This window comes from Mytilus galloprovincialis, chromosome 6 (genome assembly GCF_965363235.1).
Source record: "Mytilus galloprovincialis chromosome 6, xbMytGall1.hap1.1, whole genome shotgun sequence".
Classification (NCBI taxonomy): Eukaryota; Metazoa; Mollusca; class Bivalvia; order Mytilida; family Mytilidae; genus Mytilus; species Mytilus galloprovincialis.
The window spans coordinates 30,244,857-30,265,224 of NC_134843.1; the positions used below are offsets into that span (position 1 = coordinate 30,244,857).

The 20,368-nt window shown below is 31.8% G+C and overlaps 1 protein-coding gene across 1 annotated transcript in view; it reads left to right on the plus strand.

Annotated features, from left to right (window-relative positions):
• Positions 1–20,368, plus strand: part of LOC143079331 (dynein axonemal heavy chain 8-like) — a 150,527-nt gene that overhangs the window by 118,901 nt on the left and 11,258 nt on the right. Inside the window, exons 75-87 of the mRNA XM_076254588.1 lie at positions 658–772; positions 1,059–1,249; positions 1,746–1,867; positions 3,045–3,163; positions 4,115–4,317; positions 6,565–6,638; positions 10,444–10,596; positions 11,274–11,429; positions 12,220–12,336; positions 12,744–12,845; positions 14,751–14,911; positions 15,609–15,765; positions 16,088–16,240. Coding sequence (XP_076110703.1) covers positions 658–772; positions 1,059–1,249; positions 1,746–1,867; positions 3,045–3,163; positions 4,115–4,317; positions 6,565–6,638; positions 10,444–10,596; positions 11,274–11,429; positions 12,220–12,336; positions 12,744–12,845; positions 14,751–14,911; positions 15,609–15,765; positions 16,088–16,240 — 1,823 coding nt within the window. The remainder of the gene's footprint in view (positions 1–657; positions 773–1,058; positions 1,250–1,745; positions 1,868–3,044; positions 3,164–4,114; positions 4,318–6,564; positions 6,639–10,443; positions 10,597–11,273; positions 11,430–12,219; positions 12,337–12,743; positions 12,846–14,750; positions 14,912–15,608; positions 15,766–16,087; positions 16,241–20,368) is intronic.

Sequence of the window (20,368 nt, forward strand, 5' to 3'; positions counted from 1 at the left end):
TTTATACTATAGCTAGTATCTACTGTATTGTCAATATTATACCTCACATCAATTTATAAATAGTCTGGCATATAATTAGAACATTGCTTGAATTCAAAAGGTTATAATACCACAGTTTTAGCATGCAGGCTTCATTGCAATCGCTTTGTCTGTCCCTTTGTTCAACACATATATTTGTCACAACTTTCTCAGCAACTGCCTGACAATTTGGTAAAACAATAAGGGTACAGGTATTTCACACAGTCATAAGTCATTACAGCCAAACTTAGCTTCAGTCTCCTGAATACTGCTTCTGATGCAAACTTCTGAAGAATATCCAGTAACTAATTCTATTAGACAATAGAAAAAGTCATGGAAATTCGTAAGTATAAACTTGATTTTTGCTCACAAGATACATCTAAAAAAATCAAGTTTGGCTATTACTAAAAAAAATAAGAAATCCCTTTTACTCAATTTATATGTTTTGTTGTTGTAACATTAATACTGTATGTACTAGTCAGCATTGGTTACACCTTCCATATATTGCTTGTATTATCAGTTACAGTCTTGGGTCAGACAAAATTCTACGACATGAGAAATTTCCATCTGTAATTACCAATCTAAGCACTCTGGTTGTACCATCATCATATAATTGCATCTATTTATATCTATTTTCAGTTGCCACAAGAGGAAGCATCTTGTATTTCTTGATTTGTGACATGAGTAATGTAAACAGAATGTATCAGATCTCATTGAAACAGTTCCTTGGTATATTTGACATTTCTATGGCCAGGTAAACTTATATTTATAAGTAATATCAATTTGGAGGGAAATATAAATTACTTTTATCTTTAAAAAAACAAATTATATATTCTTATTTTCATTCCAAGATACATTAATTACTGAAGAAATATTTTTAAACAATTGAAATTTAGATAAACCGTATTGTTTTTTTACCTAGATTAGATTTTTGAGAATATTTTAATTTAAAGAAAGTGGTCAGGTGAATTAATATATTTTTTTTTATTAGTATTTTATACATTTCATAGATAAAACTTTCATGTGTACATATAATTCAGATCAGAGAAGAGTCCTGTGACTACTAAAAGGATTGGTAACATCATAGAATATTTGTCATTTGAGGCCTTCAGATACACATGTAGAGGGTTGTATGAAGAGCACAAATTCCTCTTTGTACTGTTGATGACCTTTAAGATAGATTTACAGAATGGAAGAGTAAGGCATGAGGAGTTCCAGACATTTATAAAGGGTATATAACATTGTTACAAATTGTTCATTTTCTGCATTAACTTATTTTAAAAATTACAATTAGTAAAATTGTGTTGTCTGTAGGTGGAAATCTCTACCACAATTAAATCAGTATTTAATGAAATTGTGAAAGTATAAATTAATGAAGTCAAAGAGAAGAACCAGCTGTGATGTGTTTACGTCATATTTTTATGCACCACTTAAAGGCATAATGTTTTTTCAGTCTGTTCATCGGTCTATCCCTCTTTAGGTTATTTTTTTTGTCGAGGTAGTTTTTGATGAAGTTTAAGTCCAATCAACTTGAAACTTAGTACACATGTTTCTTATGATATGATCTTTTCAAATTAGAGTTTTGACACCAATTTGACAGTATACTGAACATAGAAAATGATAGTGGGTGTGGGGCATCCATTTACTATTGTCACATTATTGTTCATTTATGTAATTTTTTAAAACATCTAACCTTTCTTGACTTGCTGCATGATTATAAATTGTAGGTGGTGCTGCTTTAGATCTGAATGCAGTTACACCTAAACCTGCCAAATGGATTTCTGACATAACTTGGTTAAATCTTGTACAACTTAGTGGTCTTGCTCAGTTTGGTGAAATACTTAATCAGGTAATATAGCATAAATCTTTTCTTTTAGAGGTGTGAGACATAAATTTGCTGAATGTCTTTGTGTCATTCTGCCTTTTGACCACTATAAACCTCATAAAATTTACATGAGAGTTTTTTCTTTGTGTCACAGAAGGCAAGACTTAGGTATTGATTTTATTGAGAAGACATTGACATCAACAAGTGTTGAGTTTTCTGCTTAAGTTAGTTTAATAGGAACTACTTATGATTGCCAATGAGACAACTCTCCACCAGAGACGAAATGACATAGAAGTTATTAACTATAGACCACTGTGCGATCTTCAGCAATTAGCAAAATCCATAGCAAGCTATTCGAGATTCCGAAATGACAAATGTAAAATAATTCAACACCAGAAACCTTATGACCGGACAAAACAATATTCTAAAAATAAATATCATATACAGCAACAAAAGACAACCACTGAATTACAGGCACATACAGAATGCGGTGGGGTTAAACATGTTTGCAGCATAAGCACTGTTACCTTTAGAGGAGTTAAGGCACTGGGAAAAGTAAACTATTTACAATATGAAAATGATCATAACAAAACTTTTTCAGATAGATTTTACTAGAGTTCAGTTGCATGAATAGAGCTTTTAGCTTAATTACAGAATCCATATCTGTCTTCATAAGTTGTGCAATATTTTATGTATCCAATCCATTAACTACACCATTTAAAGTTCTAAGCTCTAAAATCAAATGGTATTCATTCTGTACAGAAAATTATTTATTGGTAAAAAAAAATTGCATTATTTTCAAAATATTCATATCTTCAAGATTTTAAAAGAAGAAGACTGCACTTGTATTTTGATGGTATCTACATTTATAATAAAAATAGGAGAACTGGTATGATAGCCAATGAGACAAGTATAAATTAAAAACCAAAGGGAAAGAATGTGAACAACTACAGTCAAGTCATTAAATGGCCTACATACACATTATGACCTCCAACTCAATTACTGTAAATTCAGAAATTATTGCGAGGTTTGTATTATTGCCAAGGATTACAGTTTTGTCTGATAATCATTACTGAAGAAAAATGAAAGGATTGGTAAAATTTCTATTTCTTTTTTTTTTTAACAGGACAGGAATATTTCTGGGAAAATATCTTACCTCCAAGAGATATTCACATTTGTTATTGTTTTGTCCATTAATTAGGTGTCAAGAAATGAAAAGGGTTGGAGAGCATGGTTTGACACAGATGCTCCTGAAGAAGAACCAATGCCAGATGGTTATAACACTTCACTGGATAGCTTTAGAAAATTACTTCTCATTAGGTAAATATAGATTCTATCTTGCCATGACATAAAAAGACACAATTGTCCACTTATAGTAAGTTGTTTTAAGGTAAAGATTGCATGAAATGCAATCAAAGACCTTATGGTACGTACTGACTTGATATTTAAATCTTCCAGGGATACACAAAACATAGTGCATTGATCATAACATTCTATACATCCTATCCAAGAACTTTTCCAAAATATTATCAATGTAATTTATGCTCAGATATTCAAGTCACAAAATAATATTACACTTGTCAAGAAAATTACATAACTTTTGCAAGGTGCAGGGATATTATATCTGTTCTTAAAATATAAATTATGTCATTGTTAAAGACGTCTTTAAAAATTGGAGTTATCGTCCTTTGTTCGGAATAATAGTTGAATCAACTACAACCAATGCATTATACAATGCAATATATATTTTTACATCCCACTGATAAATTAAAGCAAATCATTACCCTTCAGTGCTTACAAGCACTTTGATTAACAATTTGAAGCTTCAATTTAAATTTTGCCATTCTATGGTACTATAATATCTTGAGCTTTTCCATTACCACTTTGTGACTTCTCTGGAAGATATATGTTTTATTCCACTAAATCAGTTTCTACTAGTTTTTAGAAAGTAAAAAGTCATACCTCTGGTTACCTTAAAATGTCAGATTATAACTTTTACTATCACATGTAACAGGTTTACTTGTTTGAAGCTCTGGCAGATTTGGAAAACTGTCAGTATTTAAGAAAGGTCTATTGTCACAAAATGTTCATGAATTGGACAACAAAATTATTATTTTTATTTTGAGGTATACAATCTGTTGTGAGATAACTTTAACCTTTTTCTGTACAAAAACAGATTATATTTATAGGAAAATTATGTGTCAATTGTAATACAGTGGTCTGGTGTAAGAATTTTTTTGTCACTGATTCAGAATTCTCCTTTATTTACAGATCCTGGTGTGCAGACAGAACAATACCTCAAGCTAGAAAGTATATAGCTGACTCTATGGGAGTGAGATATGCAGAAGCAGTGTTATTGAGTCTAGAGGATACATGGGGAGAGAGTGATAACAAAACACCCCTTGTGTGTTTATTGTCTATGGGTTCTGATCCTACAAACCAAATAGAAGCACTATCAAAGAAACTTCAGCTTGGTTAGTAAGGATGAATTATAATTTACTCTTTTGGGGTTTTCTCATGATTAAGCATCAGTTGTCTGTCATATATTTTTATTTCTTCGAAATTACACGTAGCTATGTGGAGTCAAACAAAACTTAACCCTTTCACCGATTGCTGCCCAGACAGAAGCTACTCTGAGACGATGGCTTCCCTGGCTACTATTACTCAAATGGGAGATCTTCATAATAAATGTCAACAAGAGTGCACACGCTGAAATGTCTCGCCTTCTATACTAATCATTGATATTATGTTGATAGTCTTAAGTATAAAGCTAAGCTTTATTACAACTGTCACATAAACTTTACATTAACCAAGATAACTAAACAAAGACCAATGAACCTTGAAAAAGAGGTCCAGGTCAGATGAACCATGCCAGGCAGACAGGTACAGCTAACAATGCTTCTATACAACATATATAGTTGACACATTACTTATAGTTTAAGAAAAATAGACCAAAACACAAAAACTTAACACTGTGCAATGAACCGTGAAAATGAGGTCACGGTTAAATAAAACCTGCTCGACTGACATAAAGATCATAAAATATTTCCATACACCAAATATAGTTGACCTATGGCATATAACATTAGATAAAAAGACCAAAACTCAAAAACTTAACTTTGACCACTGAACCATGAAAATGAGGTCAAGGTCACATGACATCTGCCCGCTAGACATGTACACTTAACAATCATTCCATACAACAAATATAGTAGACCTATTGCATATGGTATGAGAAAAACAGACCAAAACACAAAAATTTAACTATAACCACTGAACCATGAAAATGAGGTCAAGGTCAGATGACACCTGCCAGTTGGACATGTACACCTTACAGTCCTTCCATACACCGAATATACTAGCCCTATTGCTTATAGTATCTGAGATATGGACTTGACCACCAAAACTTAACCTTGTTCACTGATCCATGAAATGAGGTTGAGGTCAAGTGAAAACTGTCTGACGGGCATGAGGACCTTGCAAGGTACGCACACATCAAATATAGTTATCCTATTACTTATAATAAGAGAGAATTCAACATTACAAAAAATTTGAACTTTTTTTTCAAGTGGTCACTGAACCATGAAAATGAGGTCAAGGACATTGGACATGTGACTGATGGAAACTTCGTAACATGAAGCATCTATATACAAAGTATGAAGCATCCAGGTCTTCCACCTTCTAAAATATAAAGCTTTTAAGAAGTGAGCTAACGCCGCCGCCGTAGCCGCCGCCGTTGCCGCCGCCGTAGCCGCCGCCGGATCACTATCCCTATGTCGAGCTTTCTGCAACAAAAGTTGCAGGCTCGACAATAAAAACTTGTTTGTAGTTATTTGTGTATTTATTTCATTCACTAACACCATGTTCACAGTTTTGTTCATGTTTTGATAATTTTTTCTTCATAAAATATTCAAATTTTCAAATTTTCGGCGTTATCTAGGTGAAATTCTCAAAATTCTGCTCTTTGACCCCAAATCGTAATTTTTTAACCCAAAACGGCAAAATTTTGAAAATTTTTATGAGGCTGTACAAATTTTTCACACTGAACGATGTCCATTCCAAGTGTTTTGTACATAAAACGACATTTCATGTCAAAAAATTATACAAGTTTGGCTTCAATTCTTCCATATTCTTTCTAAAAAAAATGTTCCCTCATTTCAAATTCTCGTAAATTCCATAAATTTCCTCTGATTTTGACACGGTTTTCAACAAACGGAAGCGCCATGTTTACACTTTCATCCGGGTATTCATCAAAGAAAGATAACTCATGTTTGCACTGTTTTGAGCGGGAAATATAAAAGAGGTATTCCGATCCCGGTAAAACGGGACTCATCGTCAGCTGTCTGAAGCGTGAATCCCGATAAACGGGGACTCATCGGCGAAAGGGTTAATAAAAACAAAACTATAATCAATACTGTAAATTCTTTAATTATTGTGATAAATGCGACAGGGTCATAATCGCTAATATTTAAACTCACAATTTGAAATTTTGTATATGAATTAAACATTATTTTTCTCAATATCACAAAAATTAAATCTAATTAATCGCAAAAATAAATACTCGCAATAATTTCTAAATTTATAGTAATATAAGTGTGTTTAGTTTAGAAATTATAATGGATGTGTCTGTTCCTTAGCATGTTTAGAGCTTGTTTTCTTGTGAGACCTAATAAAGAATGAAATATTTCAAGCTAACTCATTTGTTTTATTTTATTATTCAGAAATAAGAGCTATATCGATGGGACAAGGACAAGAAGTTCATGCCAGGAAATTAATCAGTAATTTCATGCATTCAGTAAGTATTTGAATATGTATGAGGGTCTGGATGGGGTTTTAGAAAAAAGACTTGTGGGTAAAATCTATGAGGAATAGAGATAACTTGCTGAAATATTAAAGAATAGTTTAGTTTAAACATATTTATTTATAGTGGAATGGGAAACAAGTTTTTGCAACTTATATTAATACCTCTCCACTTTGCTGGTGCGAGTGCTGCCTGTAGTGTCATTAGCCTGCTTTTTTCGAAAATCTACAAGGGTGTCTTTTACGTGCAAGAATTATTGCTTTCTCTTAGCACGGGTCAGCCAATTATCTTCCCCTTCCAACGGTCTATCATTATTCCTCAAGACCATACCTTCAAATGGTGTGAAGGGCCTGAAATTTTCTCCCCTGTACGGGGATAGAACCAGGAACATTTGTGTTTGTAGTTGGATGCGCTAACCACTACACTATGACTGTTATTAAATAATACAGACATGAACAACCCCATTCAGACTCTCATGTATGGACACTGGTGTACACTTAATTTTGTAGCAACATTATTTACCAGTGTAGAGCATAACCAAGATTAGGTAAACAATATTTGACAGTATTAAACATAGTGTATCGGTTATAAAATCTTGATGTTCCTTTCACTTAATATTTACATCTAAAACTTATCTAAATAGAACCAATAAAAGGAGTAAACTTATATTTTTGATGGTCTAATTTAAACAATTTTTTACACATGGTATATTTTACTTACTATAATTCTAAAATTAGGTTTATGTTCTTTATGCAGTTATTAACTAAAAACTAAAAAGAGCTTTAATCTTGTGTTTCTCAGAGCTTAAATGATTAAAAACTTTTTCGTATAAATGTTAATATTGCCTCAAAGAATTTAGCAAATTCTGGTCCGAGTACACAGTTATCGTCCTTGATTTTCGTTGTCCACGAATATAGTCCTTAGTGTGGACAGTGTGTTACTTGCCAATTTTTGTTATACCCCTTCCAAATTTATTTCTCCATGTTTTATGCCTCATATAGCAAGTTGGGGGGTGAAATGACACTGTAAAAAAATTTGGGTCATAAATATTAATGTAAAGTAGTGATTAGGTTCAGCTGAAAAAGGTCAAAAATTAGCACTTCGGAAGATGTCAAAAGATTTCAAGACCCCCTTAACACAAAATTGTCCATATTTTGAGTTAGAGCTGATGAAGTTTTCTATAATTTTGATATAATTTGTCCCAAAAGTAGTACAACACACTGTAAAAATATTATTGAGAAAGCGCAGGTGGGATTTTTTTAATTTTCATTTATTGTCTAAAAGAAATGCACTACGAAATAACTGTGTACTCGGACCTAAGAGGTGAAATCAGGAAATATAGAATCTGTACTTTGGCAACTTCCCTGAATGATTTGATGGTGTCAATTTGTCAAATAGCATAAAACTAAAGGATTTAAACTTTTATTTGATAGAATTTCTGCAAAAATGACCAATTTTGGCATTATATGGTCAAAATAAGCATTTCATAGCTTTTTCAATTTTGATGCATAAGTGGTATTCTGACTTTCTATCTGACATGTTTTCATGTGTCAATTTTTGTGTTTCTATGCTTTAATCCAGTTTTATTTCTCATGTGTGAACTCTGAATCTACAGAAAAGAAGATTATCTCAGACAATATGAGCAAAATGTGTTGTATAAATGACCCTTGCCTGATCAAGTTAAATGTGAGGAGCATGGCAAATAAAAGTTGAAGTCCATAATAAAGACCTCACTAAATTTGTATAAAAAGCACTTAACAATGTCTTTTGTACCTGTTTCATTTCACATAATATCTTTCTTTACTTCTGTAGGATAGCATGTGATTCAAATATAAGCCTGTTGAGACTAAAATTGCATGCAAGTTTTTCACTAAAAAGTGAAAAATCTTTGTATCAGACCATACTGTCTGCTAAAAAAGTTGAATGTAAGAGCCTTTTTGTGCTCAGAATTATTGTATCATGTCACCTGAGTATAGAAATGATAGAAAAGACACACATTTTTATTTCCTATAGCTTCAATATGCATTTTTAAATGTAAATATGTGCTACGGCCTAAATTGACCCTAAATTATTTTTAGTCTTACTTGGCCTAAGACCCTTTTAAACTAATATGATATGTTATTTGTAAGTTTTCTTTCCATTTAAAGTACATTAAATACATATGTAAGGATTATTGATAATCAAAAAGCTTCACAAATTTAAAGTTGCTGGAAAATATTACATCTTCATGTAAGGCCCCCCTTCATTGGAAAACCTCCATTTTTAGGCACAGGCTCATATAAATTTGACTTTTGAATAATTATGCTAAGTCTGATATATCAAATGAGTACTCTATTGCTTTAAATACATGATATATTATATATAAAGGCATTTTAAAAGTATTTTTTTTGCAATATTTAAATTTTAAAAGCCCCAAATGTTGATAGTTGAAATTTCTCAATTTTAACGTCTAAATTTAACACGCAAAGTTGAATATAGAATTAATCATATTGTCTATAATATATATCCTATTGCTATGAAACTTTGTAAGCAGTCTTATAATATATTAAGCTTTAGTCATACCAAGTTTTATTAAAATTGGTCAACTTATTCTATCCTATTAGGTCCGAGTACACAGTTATCGTCCTTGATTTTCGTTGTCCACGAATATAGTCCTTAGTGTGGACAGTGTGTTACTTGCCAATTTTTGTTATACCCCTTCCAAATTTATTTCTCCATGTTTTATGCCTCATATAGCAAGTTGGGGGGTGAAATGACACTGTAAAAAAATTTGGGTCATAAATATTAATGTAAAGTAGTGATTAGGTTCAGCTGAAAAAGGTCAAAAATTAGCACTTCGGAAGATGTCAAAAGATTTCAAGACCCCCTTAACACAAAATTGTCCATATTTTGAGTTAGAGCTGATGAAGTTTTCTATAATTTTGATATAATTTGTCCCAAAAGTAGTACAACACACTGTAAAAATATTATTGAGAAAGCGCAGGTGGGATTTTTTTAATTTTCATTTATTGTCTAAAAGAAATGCACTACGAAATAACTGTGTACTCGGACCTTCTGCCATGAATATCTTTTTTTTGTTATTTTTTGGTGCACTATCTCTTCTATATGCTTTTTTATAAACAAATATAATATGGGGACGAAGTCCCCAATTACGGTAGAAAAATCAATAAAAAAAAAAAAAAAAAAAAAAAATCGGGAAAATTTCCCTAATTTTTCATTCTACCAATGAACTCAAAATCGTTGACTTTTTTTTTCAGATGTACTTCCTGTTCAGGTTTTCTCCGCTTTTGCGCAGATATCTGTCTTGTTTGCATGAGACTTTGAAAAATTTATATCTATCAGTCTAGTAAAATATAAGATTGGATCTCAATACAAATTCAATTTTAATAATTGTTTGATATGAAAAAACGTTACCTGATGAAAGCGTTTCTTTTGTTAACATCGAATATGACGTCATAACTTAAAGAACGTCACAGCTGATATTCCCTAACAACAGAATCAAAATCGGGAACGTTACGTACGGTATTTCGGTTTCTTTTATCAACGTGATTGAATTAAAAAAATAATACATACAGACTTTGTCCCCATTCACAGGTTATGCCTGGCCTCATATTATTTGTATAATAACTAGTTTCTAAGTAAGATTTGAGGCACAAATACAATCAGATGATATATGCAACAAGATGTTTAAAAAATAAGACCATTGAGGCTTTTTGTTTGATTAAATCTGTTTTAATGTTACCTTTTGTGATTATTATTATTGCAATTTTATTGAATATAGATCCATTTTTAATTTTAGGGAGGCTGGGCTTTGCTGCAGAATTGTCATTTAGGTCTGGACTTTATGGATGAATTATTAGATACCCTGGGAGAGGTACAACAGGTACATGACCAGTTCAGAGTATGGATAACTACAGAACCTCACCCAGGATTTCCTATCAGTTTACTACAGGTAATTGTTGTTCTATGTTATTCTATATTGAAAATAGGAATAAATGAGGAAACCTGAGGGTTATTGGTATATGCTTGTTGCATTTGCATTCAGTTTTAACTCTTAACTTCCTCAATTATTTCTTGGGGGAAGGTAGATACCATCTGGCATCAGATTTATTCTTGTTTTTCATTTAATGATTTGAAAGGTTTTCATTGGTTTACTAGAGAGTCTACACCTTGCATCAAAATTCAGTCAGTGTGTAGCATTGACTTAAGCAGACTTTTTTATGCCCCCGTCTTCATCAGAAGGGACATTAATTGTTACCCATATCAACTGTCCATAATTTTGTCTCAAAATTTGTTTCTATTCTCTAACTTGTTTTTCTCAACCAAATGTAATGAAAATTATACACAATGCTTTTTAGCCCAAAACACAGATCAAGTTTGAAAACGTCACTTTTATTGTTCTTGAGTAATGCCCCTTTATAAATGGAAAATTTCCTACTTAAGTTTGCCACAACCATATGCTATGAAACTTATACACAATGTTTTTATGTAATGCCCCTTTATGATCATCAAAGTCTGCATCTGTATGTGGAAGTTAATTCATGCATATCTACAAGTGGAGGGCATCTGTTGCCCATAGATGCATTCTCCATTTATTTTAGATGTCACATTTAATGCTGTTTGTTTCAGACTTCCATTAAGTTCACTAATGAACCACCCCAGGGAATTAAAGCAGGTCTAAAGAGGACATATGCCAGTATAACTCAGGACTACCTTGATGTTAGTAGCTTGCCACAGTGGAAGACAGTACTGTATGGAGTGTCATTTATGCACACAGTAGTACAGGTAATTTATACTCAAACATGGTTTCCACTATGAAATATTAAGGTTTTTGGACAAAAAGTTGCTTTGTGATTTAGAAAATTTCATATTGCATTGAACAGGATGATTGTCAAACAAAATTTTCAGGTATGTATTTTATATTAAACAGCTATGACCTTCATCAAAAGTTGATATAAAAAATTATTGAATCGAGAAAATGGGCATTTTCATGAGGTTGACAAAACTAAAGATTAAATTAGCTCATTTTTTTTTAGAGAATGATTCTTTTGTTGGGTTTTATTTTTGACCTTTGAGTCTTCTTTATTGATATTTACAATTTCAGTTTGTTATCCCAGTTATGAGACTTTAATGATAAAAAACAGTTTTTCATTTCTATAAAATTCATGTATGCTTTTCCAAATCATTATGAATTTTTTTAAAGATAGTTTATTCTCATAAAACCATGCAAATACAAAGGTTACAGAGAAGTTAAAAAATAATATACATAAAAATAAAAATGCATAACATTCAAAAATTTTAACACTTTTATTTATTTTATTAAACTCCATGTGGTGAACCAACGCCTGTGTGAATCATTTCGTTAGAGTCCCTGAAGTGGATACCTTGGTATGCAGGGTTGTCAAATTATTTATTTTATAATATGTATTTGATCTGCATATAATATATATTCTCACCTGGCACAGTTAATTGTAATTATGAGTTATGTTTGATTCTTTGGTGGTGACCAAAACATTTTCATGTATATATATCAAATGTCAAAATAAATATTTGTAATTTATAATTCTATTACTAGGAAAGAAGGAAGTTTGGTCCACTGGGATGGAATATTCCATATGAATTCAATACTGCAGATTGGGGAGCTAGTTGTCAGTTTGTACAAAACCATTTAGATGATGTGGATCCAAAAAAGGTAAGAAAAAACAGAGAACTACAGCTGTTTTATATATAACTACTGGCTGACTTAAAGTCACTTTACTAACAAGAACACAACAGATTTATATGTTGATCAAATCTAGCATTGTAGTTGTATAAAGGAGTTAATATATAGGGCAATTCAACTTGCGTAAATTTTTTATCCATCTTGACATTTTAGTGTTGGGGAGAGAATTTATAAAAATATTTTTCCCATTTCATAAATTTAGATAAGCATATTATTCCTAGTTACATTGTGCAATGATTCTTACAATCTTGGTTTTATATAAATATATGTAACTGTGTATTCTTAGTGTTTTTTCCAAACAGATTAAAATATTTTGCTTATGAAAGTGAAAACTTAATAAAGACCTATATGCATCTGTGCTTTCAATTCTTATTCAGGGTATATCTTGGACAACTGTAAGATATATGCTTGGTGAAGTACAGTATGGTGGAAGAGTTACAGATGATTATGATAAACGCTTACTAAATACCTTCGGAAGGGTAAGATATCGTTATCATAGATGCCAACCATTACGATTTTTCCGTAGTTTTTCCGATTTTGCGATAAAAACTACGCTATTACGGTCGAAGTTGAATAGTTACGGATTTCCAATCATCGCCGTTCAATTTTGTAAAACGCGGATTTTGATCATTACTTTTCCGTCCTGGTCCGGTATTTAGAAAACGCCAATGTAAAGCTTCCGGTTTCTCGGGAGTTATCAACCTATTGTTGAGAACTAACTGACTTCCGAACAGGCAAACTTGCATTTTATGAAGTAGCTTTCCCCCTTTCTCTACTTCTCCTTGACAAAACGAAAATGTACGAGTTGAGAACATCTCATTCTGAACAATTAATGAATGGAATGCATACTACAGACAACATGTTGAACGACAAATTTTAGTGCACATCATTTTGCAACCACTCGTCAGTAATTTTTATTGGTAAATGCAAGTTTATGAATGATTACTGAAAACTTTTCAAAAATACGGAAATTTTGATAGTCTGTTACTGATTGTGTCAAAAGGGGTTGGCATCTATGCGTTATTAATTTCACTTAGGAATTGCAAATGCATTGTAAGATTTCTTGTAATGAAGAAAATAGATATGGCTTTTTAATGAGTTATCTCATCCAAGGGTCCGGAAACAGTCATATATGCCAGACATGACCGATTTGGAAACTCAAAAGTCCTAAATCATTTATTGGGATTTAGGTCAAATTTTATTTTTCAACAGAAATAATTTCGGTCATTTCGTTGAGATTGAGTTTCAAATCGCCATTTTAAACATATTTTTGTTTTGTTATCGATTTTATTGTATTTAAACTGCTAATCCAGTAAAGTGTTATAATCCTGAGGGTCCTCCTAATAGCTATATTAATGCCTCGGGGAGCTATTGGCTAATGATCGCTAATCTCTTTACCTGTGTTTCTAATTCACACCTGGCTATTAATCACAAGCTCCGAACTAATATTATAAAGAAATTAAAATTCAATACCAACTGTCTTCATTATTTAATTACTTTTCAGCTAAGACAATTGTCAATTATGATTTAAAATTAAATTAAAACTTGATTTAATTTACGTAGAAAAAAGATTTTTTTCACTACTAACACACATGCTTTGTTTACTATGATACGCATGCCTAAAATTCTCTTCCGCAGATTTGACACTAAATCGTAAATTTAAAATGATTTCTTGCTAAATAAAGCAAGTGCAACTATTTTCATTAATATTCTTACACTATTAAAGGTAAAATATTAAAAAAAAACGATGTTTTCCTGTGAATTTGATAAACAAAACTAATCTCGGGAATAAGTCCGGAATTGTTCGTTTTAGTATAGTCGCATTACATCCGGTTTGAATTTTGACTTCAGAATCGAAAGAAACGTAAGCGATGACTGAGAAAATTACGATTTTGAGTCATTAAAATCATTTTATTCTTAAACTGTTGCCTTCCCTTAATTGCTCTTGATCGATTTTAGGAAAATGGTAGGATAAATCATGAAGTAAACGCGATGCAACAGTTAAACAAGTTCATTGATGCTACGAGTAGGAGCATACTCATGCAGTAATGAGATTTTGACAATCTGTTTTTGAAAAGGGGCACCAACATTTAAGTTATATGAAAATGACCGAAATTAGGTGAAAAAATTTCCAGATCCTTGATCTCATCACAATATTGTCAAAAATTTTAACTGTTCTTTGAACCATAACCGATCTTTATAAAATCTTGACTTGGCAGTTCTTATAGAATATTTCAGGTTTTAGTTGGGTTTTTTTTTCTATACAATATCAAGTGTTACTTAAAACTTATGAGGGCAAGATGACTACAATGAATTCAGATGCAGTTTTTTACTGAGTATGTTTTAGTAACTCTTGTGTACATCTACCCGATTTATTTTTATAGGTATGGTTTGGTGAGTTTATGTTTGCTGATACTTTCCAGTTCTATACTGACTATAAGATTCCTAAGTATAAAACTATGGAAGATGTAATGGGATTTATAGAACAGCTGCGTTTAGTGGATTCTCCAGAAGCTTTTGGTCTACATGCTAATGCAGATATTACGTAAGTTTATTGGCAAGTTGTTATATTGTTAAAGTACATTGATTTATATGGATTCTTTTATATTAACTCATTGTATGTTAGAGGGAAATATATACAGGTTTGTGACTTGAATTTCTTCAAAAAAAATTGTTTGGCTCAAATGTCTGCTTTATGGACTTTTTTTTCATTTATGACAAAGTAAGTGGTTCTTACTAATGATTAATTAGTTTAACCTTTTATCATACCCTGCTTTAAAAAGGGGGGGGGGCATACTGTTTTACCTCTGTCAGTACGTTCCATGAATATTTTTGGCCCATATTTTTCAAGAACTACTTGACAAGGATTTCTGAAATTTGGTTTCAGGGTTTACATTAGTCAGTTATACTGTGTGATGTGTTTTCAGATTCATCACTCAACAACTTCCTGTTTACCAAACACTTGTAAAACACTTGTATCATTTAAAACATAATAGCCAAGTTGAAAATTTGCGTCACATTTTTCTCAGGAACTACAATACAAGGATTTCTGAAATTTGCTATCAGGGTTTATATAAGTCAGTTATACCATGTGATGTGTTTTTAGATTCATCACTCAACAACTCCCTGTTTACCGAAATATTTCAGTGGGGGTATCATCAGTGAGCAGTGGCTCACAGTTTTACTTGTTTTAAATGCTATTTTGATATTAATTATCTTTCATTTTCAAACCATTTATTCAGGTACCAAACTAAGATGTCAACATCAGTTCTGGAGACCATCATGAGTATACAGCCTAAAGATAGTGGTGGTGGTAGTGGAGAGACGAGAGAAAGTGTGGTCTACAGACTGGCTGGGGACATGTTGAGTAAACTTCCACCTGATTATATACCACATGAGGTACATACTGGAAATTCACAAATTAATACATGCATTGATTATTGTGAATAACTGATTACTGGTAAAAATGCAAGATCTGATTAACTTGATTGCCAAAGGATGGAAAACCACTGCTGAAATTCTGATTCTATTGTATAATTTGCATAAAAACATCTGAATAATTTTGAAATTTACAGTACATATCAGTAATTTAAAACAAAAGGAAGATAACTGTTAAGTTATAATGTGGCAATTTTTTAGTTTTGTAATAATAATCAGCAAGCGCTTATATTTAAATGGTTCATGTTTTGTTAGAGTAACAACTCAATATTTTATTTTACAGGTAAAAGACAGATTGAAGAAGTATGGACATCTCCAACCATTAAACATTTTCTTAAAACAAGAGATAGACAGGATGCAGAGGGTTATAGGTGTAGTAAGGACAACTCTAACAGACCTGAAACTAGCTATTGATGGTACCATTATCATGAGTGAGGTAGGACATTATTAAGGGAGCAATAAAATTTTAAAAATAAGGAATGTGTCAAAGAGACTAGACCAAAGGGTAGAAAACAGACGAAGGTCACCAATGGATATTCAACACGGTGAGAAAAATCCCCAACTAGGAGGCAGGCTTCAGCTGGCACCTAAAGAAAATGTGTACTAATTCAGTGTAAATAGACATCACACTAAACTCCAAAATACTAAATGAACTATAATTGAAATAAAACATACAAAACTAACAAGGCCAGAGGCTCCTGACATGGGACAGGCACAGAAATGCAGTGGTGTTAAACATGTATTGTGAGATCTCAACCCTCCCCCTATACCTCTAGCTAATGGAGAATAAACAAACACATAGCAATAAACACAGTAAAACTCTATCCAAAAGAAGTCTGAGTCCCATGTCAGAAAAGGTAACCCAAAAAAATAAGGAAAATGACAATGATACATATATTAACAAAGGACTACTAGCAGTTACTGACATACCAGCTCCAGACCTCAATTAAACTTAATAGAACTCCATATATAGGAAACTTAAATGTACTTGCCATGATGGAGGTAGCCTGTCTCTGAAGAAGCCTTTGTTTTTAGTTTGTACGTCTTCATTCTTATATCTATGTTGTATTTTTTTTTATTCTTTCATCTATGTAACTAAAGTGCCAGGTCTTTTTGATGTGTAACCTCAGAAAACGATAAACTAGCTTACGAAAGCACAAATATAAGGTTTATGAGTAAATTATATACAGTGATCTTGAAGGTTTTTTTCCCTATGGGCCCAGGGCCCCTCAAAAATAAATTCAATGGGCCATTTAAAAAAATAATGGGCCATGTTGTCAAATGAGTGGGCCATTTGAATTGACTTCTGTAAAAAAAATGTATCAGTATATTTTGGCAAAGATATAAATAAAATCATGGGTATTGTTCCTGTGATTTTGTAATTTCAATTTTAATGAATATACAATAACTTCTTCCAACCCGAACAATATTTAAGTTATCCGTTAAATTTATTTACAATGTTTAAACTGGTACTGTTGCCTTGTTCATGTTCATGTTGTTGGTTTTTTTTACATTAAATGTGGGTCTTCGTCGATAACATACTTATTCCAGACGTTCCGTATCAGATGACATTTCAGGCATTTCCTCTGCACTTCTTGTATTATTATAACTTCATCACGGTGACAAGAATAACAGTATAGAGTACCATTAATTCATAGAACAAAACAACAAATCGCTGAAGTCATGTTTACAAAATGTCAAAACGAGCCAAAGACCAAAATATGACAAGGACAGTTAAACGTCTTTTTTGGAGACAAAAACTATATTCCTAAAAAGTCTTTGGGGTTCTTCAATCGACATAATAGCAAGCTAAACTAAATGAGATTATTATTAGAGTTAAATCTCGTCTGTACTAGCCAAATTTCACAAATTTAAAGTTGTTTATGTAAAAATATATCATGAATGATGGTTAATTACGTTTTTCGGGTTATCAGTTAGATCACATGGTTCTATTATTACAATAGGAAAACACCCGAGACGTTAAACCGCATGGTTTTATTATCATAGGGAAACACCCGAGACGTCCCAAAAATATATAGGTGCTCCTATAATTGGAGGAATATTACACAGTTGTGTACACACACATTGCGGCACGGAACACGATCGGAAATCCATTTGTCGATATCTAAGCGTTTCGAAACGAAGTGAAAAATATCGTGCGCCACGTGGGCGCTTACATTTGTCACTGTATGCGCCATTTCTTGTCAATATGCACTATAGGCGCAGGGCGCACGACCTTCCCGATCACTGTATATATTCAAATAATCACACTATTTGGCGACACTGAGGCCTAAATTAAAATATTGTTTGTTTGCCCTTTTCCGACCCTATTTTTTGAAACAGGGTAGGTAGGTAGGTAAAATATTTTATTTTTCTTTCCTAAAAAATAACTTGGCTCAGTACATTTTTTGTCATGGGTAGGCTGAAGGCAGGTAGGTATAATATTTTATTTTATAGATACAAAATCTGCATGATATCATTTTTGTCTGTATTGCTTTTGTTTAAGTATGATTTTACTGATCTTAACTATTAATTTATTAAAGTTTGTGACTATTAGTATAATAGTCCCAGGAAGTTATGAAAAAAAATTTATCATGTTGAATGTGAAGTTAATTCATATACACTACTATTTTGTTTTCAAATATCAAAATATAGGGCTGTGCGTTTATATGCGTGGAACTTTTCAGTTTTAACTTGCACTAATATTCTGTACTACGTACATGTACCTTGTACGCTTAACTTGACTGAAAGGTTTATTAATATCATATATCTCCCTAGCATGGTTTGTGAAACAGCTGTATAATATGCATGTTTTATTCCGACATTCTTCCAATTTTATCAAAATTTGAACTTAAATTATCAGAGATGATATCTGTGAAATAAAAATAAAAATTTGACTAGAACATAAAGCCACTGCCCGGCAGTGCATTTCCCACCATCATCATCATGCAACCAGTTAAAAGAGCTAAAACTAAGCATTTGTCTTATTTTACATGTACTTACAACCCTAGAGACTAGCTGAGTGTTTAAATTTTCGTGTGTCCCGGTGTTATCACTAAAAATCTATTAGACTTGAAACTCAATTGTCATGTATTTTACATCGCATTTATAAATTGCCTGTCAGGAAAACTTGTCGATTTTACTGCCAATTATTCTCCAATTTACAGGACTTTGGTTCATGTCAGATATAAATAAAATGTCAAAGCTGGTCGAAGGCAGCGTTAAGATAATCACCCTGATCTACGGATCACCAAAGGCGATCCCTACATAGGATACAACATCCATTAACAAAATATTTTGTACACACGTTGATAATTTTGTATTGGACAAACTTTTTTGAATAAACCCTGCGCTTCAAGTATAAGGACAGAGGGCAACGTTTGTCATATCATGATTTCAAAACCTTCAAAATCGATTTCAATCAAATGCTTTGAATTTCTAAATGCAAGTGTTCATGCCAAACGCTCATGTGATACCAAACGGACTTAACCTTATACGGGGAAGATAAAAACCCAAGGATTCCGGTAAAAAAGTTTTGAGCGGGAAATACAACTATACAATTTTGGTAGGAACGGGGGAAAAAATAAAAATAAAATATTGCTGGTAAATACAAATAAAAGATTTTCAGTCAGAACGAATTTATATGGTCGGTCGGTAAAGGGCATAAAAACAATATTTTAATTTAAGCCTGATTATGATTAGTTCAATATTTGTGGAAAAATTGAAAAACACCAATCATCATAAGTTCTTAGATCGTAAATTCAATCAACTTTAACTTGGAATAAAGATTGCTTATCCAAATATCAATTTAATGCATCAGATAATGAAATGGCAGACAATTTCCAAGCAAAATATCAACCTGTAGTAGGAAAAAACACATAGATCTACCTGTTAACAATACTGACTTATCAGAACATTTTATAATTAAAATAAGACACATCTTTTGTAGTATAAATATTTCTCAACAATGCCTTTCAATTGACACAATAAAACTATATTTCAGATTCAAATGATGATACAAAATTTCAAATCATATTTGTATTTGCAAAACTTCAGATAAAAATATAGAATGTTATTTGCATGTTCATATCATAATATTGTTCTATCTGTACTGTATATAATACTTTTATATATAAAAAAAAAAAAAAGAAGAAGTCATATTCAAAATCATTATAAATTTTTACAAAATACACCAACCTTCAATCTTCAAATATTTTCTTGTTCACAAAACTGAGACACAACTACCCCTGTCAATCAGTTATTTATCCATAGTGAAAAACATACATAATGTAGTGAACAGTTTTTACCTGTACTCTTATGACTAGAATGAAGTAATTAATATTTTAAAATACATATAAATAATATTTGGACAATAATCAAACTGTATCATAAATATTATTTGATAAATTATATAAATGCTATTATCAAAATTATCTTTCTTTCTCTTTTTCATTTTTTAATATTTAAATTCCCAGTTTTACTCCATTCACTGAACTCTATACAAAGAGAGATAACTCAAAAATAACTAAGGTAGTTTTTGAATTGTTCAAAGAAAATAGTTCAC